The following is a 2881-nucleotide window of genomic DNA, read 5'->3' as shown; positions in this document are numbered from 1 at the left end:
ACTGCACCTGGCCAAAATATGAATCCTATTTTAAAAGTTACTGGTCAGGCACAGTGGCTCACACCTGTAATCCCAGCACTTTGGGAGGCTGAGGCAGATGACTCACTTGAGGTCAGGAGTTCGAGACCAGCCTGGCCAACATGGTCAAACCCTGACTCTACTAAAAATACAAAAATTAGCTGGGCATGGTGGCAGATGCCTGTAATCTCAGATACTCTGGAGGCTGTGGCAAGAGAATTGTTTGAACAGGGAGGTGGAGGTTGCGGTGAGCCAAGATTGCACCACTAAACTCCAGCCTGGGTAACAGAGTGAAAAGAAAAAAAAACAGTTACTTAGAGTTTTAGTAATGATTTTTCATGAGCAGACTTCATTCGGTAAAATAAATGCCTCAAAATGTTGAAAATAGTTTTTAGGTTCTAGGCCACTATTGTTCTGCCAGTAGTTAGCAGTACTGAAATGCTGAAAGTGAAAGCCAGCATGTTGAAGAAGAGTGTCATCAGACCCCAGAAACGCCAATAATTTTAACATAGCCAAAGCCTAATGATGGTGTATGAGTTCTGTCCTAATAGCAGATAGGAGAAGCAATAAAGCAAAGAGGTTAGGATTGTGGAGTTTTTTGTTTGTTTGTTTGTTTTTGTTTTTGTTTTGAGACAGAGTCTCACTCTGTTCCCCAGGCTGGAGTGCAGTGGCCCAGATCTCAGTTCACTGCAGCCTCTGCCTCCCAAGCTCACCAATTCTCCCACTGCAGCCTCCTGGGTAGCTGGGGCCATAGGCACACACCACCATGCCCAGCTAATTTTTGTATTTTTGTCAAGATGGGATTTCGCCATGTTGCCCAGGCTGGTCTTGAACTCTTAGACTCATGTGATCTGCCCATCTTGGCTTCCCAACGGATTGTGGAGTCTTGATTCAGAGTGCCTGGGTTTGATTTTTGGCTCCACTCTTTACTGGCTGTATGATCTTGGGCAAGTTACTAGCTCAGTTTCCTCATCAGTAAAATAGTAACAGTAGTACCTGGCACATAGGTTGTGAGAAAATGAGATAATCATGCACAGAGCTTAGAATAGTCCCTATCTCATAATGCATACTCCATAAATATGAACTATCCTTAGTATTTACCAATCCACCTATTTCCAGCTCATTGCCACCCACTCAGCCCAAGTTGCCTTCATCCCTCTACAGGCTTCTGCAATAGCCTCCAAACCAATGCCTCTCCATTCCCTTCCTGCACAATAGATAGTGATCTTTTACATATTTAAATCAGCACAGAGACCCAGCACAGTGGCTCATGCCTGTAATCCCAGCACTTTGGGAGGCCAAGTTTGGAGGATTGCTTGAGGCAAAGAGTTCAAAACCAGCCTGGGCAACACAGAGAAACTCTCACTCTACAAAAAATAAAATGTCAGCAGGGCATGGTGGCATGCACCTGTAGTCCTTGCTACTTGGGAAGCTGAGGCGGGAGAATCGTTTGAGCCCAGGAGGTGGAGGCTGTGTGATTGCGCCACTGCACTCCAGCCTAGACAACAGAGTGAGACCCTGTCTCAAAAAAAAAAAAAAGAAAAAGAAAAAAGGAAACAATATAAATTACTGAGTTAAAAGAAATTACTGTGATAAGAAGGAAAGATATAGGATGGTAGTTGAAAGGAGCACAAGAGCAAGTGAAAATTATTTTAAGTAGTGGAGATTTGCATAACTGCAGTCAGTGAAGGTGATACATTGAAGATGTTGGCATTGGAGAAGAGGAGAATGTGTATCACTTCTTCAAGAAGCAAGAGAAGATAAATCCAGAGCAGATTTAGAAACATGAGCTCTTGAGAGGAAAAGGGCATCTCTCCCTTTGTGAATAAAGAAGTTAGCTAATAGTTAATTACAGAGCACCAACTAAATGCCAGATGCTCTAAGTTCTTTACATGCACTGTCACATTTAATTCTTGCAGGAATATGATGAGGTAGGTGCAGTTATTATCCCCATTTTACGGATGAGAACACTAAGACTTAGGTTAAATAATTTGTCCCAAATTACATAGTTAGTTACTAGTAGATCAGACCTAAAACCCAGGTCCTGCAGAGCCTTTTGTAGGGATGGACAGTGATATGTGAGAGTGAAAGTGGGATGAACTCAGAAATTTGGAGCATTTCTGGTTTCAGGTGAAGATATTTGCTTTAAGAGTGATGAAAAGGAATGTGGAACAGATTGGCACACAGTAGCATTTTGAATGAACATCTTTTTATATCTGTTATCTTTCTAATCATTTGTCACTTCTCTTTAGGATTCAGGTTTGATCAAGCACAGAAAAACATATATGACTATGGAGGAGATATATCAAAAATGCAAATGGAAACACCAGATCATACTTATTGTGAAAATGTTTATCAAGAACCAAATGTAACTAGATTAACGCCTGATTCAACTTATGGACTATAAAGTACTTTATTTCTATTCTGAGTTATAGACCTTTGAGCCCTCCATCCATCAGTTATAGTCAAGGGATAGTGTATTCTGACTGGAATAACTTGTGTATATATTCTGGGCACAGAATCTAGCTCAGTTAAGTAAGGAAAATTGAGCAGAAGTAGAACACTGGACTGAATACAATGATCATGGCAAATATAGAAATTATTCCTAGTGTTCTGAGAAACTGTAGTATTCTAACAGTTACACTTAAGTAAAGAGACTACATTTAGGTGCAAGAAACTTCAGACTGATTATTTTGCATGTTTACTTGAGGCATTTAGTGCAATCATGGAAGGCAGAGCTTTCAGTCCCTTTATCCCATATCCAAGTGTGCCTTGCTTCTTCCCCCATCTCCCACTTTTATTCCTCTCATCACTCCATTTTTTTCTTCACTGAACTTTTTTCTTTCTTCCTCTTGATTCTCTG

At 40.9% G+C, this 2881-nt stretch overlaps 1 protein-coding gene across 1 annotated transcript in view; it reads left to right on the top strand.

The window, feature by feature from the left end:
- Window positions 1-2443, top strand: part of LOC105500979 (chromosome unknown open reading frame, human C11orf65) — a 75873-nt gene extending 73430 nt beyond the window's left edge. The window contains exon 9 of the mRNA XM_011926672.1: window positions 2271-2443. Coding sequence (XP_011782062.1) covers window positions 2271-2425 — 155 coding nt within the window. The 3' untranslated portion in view covers window positions 2426-2443. The remainder of the gene's footprint in view (window positions 1-2270) is intronic.
- Window positions 2444-2881: the final 438 nt, after the last annotated feature.

The sequence above is a fragment of the Colobus angolensis genome, unplaced genomic scaffold (genome assembly GCF_000951035.1).
Source record: "Colobus angolensis palliatus isolate OR3802 unplaced genomic scaffold, Cang.pa_1.0 Scaffold7, whole genome shotgun sequence".
Classification (NCBI taxonomy): Eukaryota; Metazoa; Chordata; class Mammalia; order Primates; family Cercopithecidae; genus Colobus; species Colobus angolensis.
This window is presented reverse-complemented; position numbering and strand designations above follow the sequence as displayed.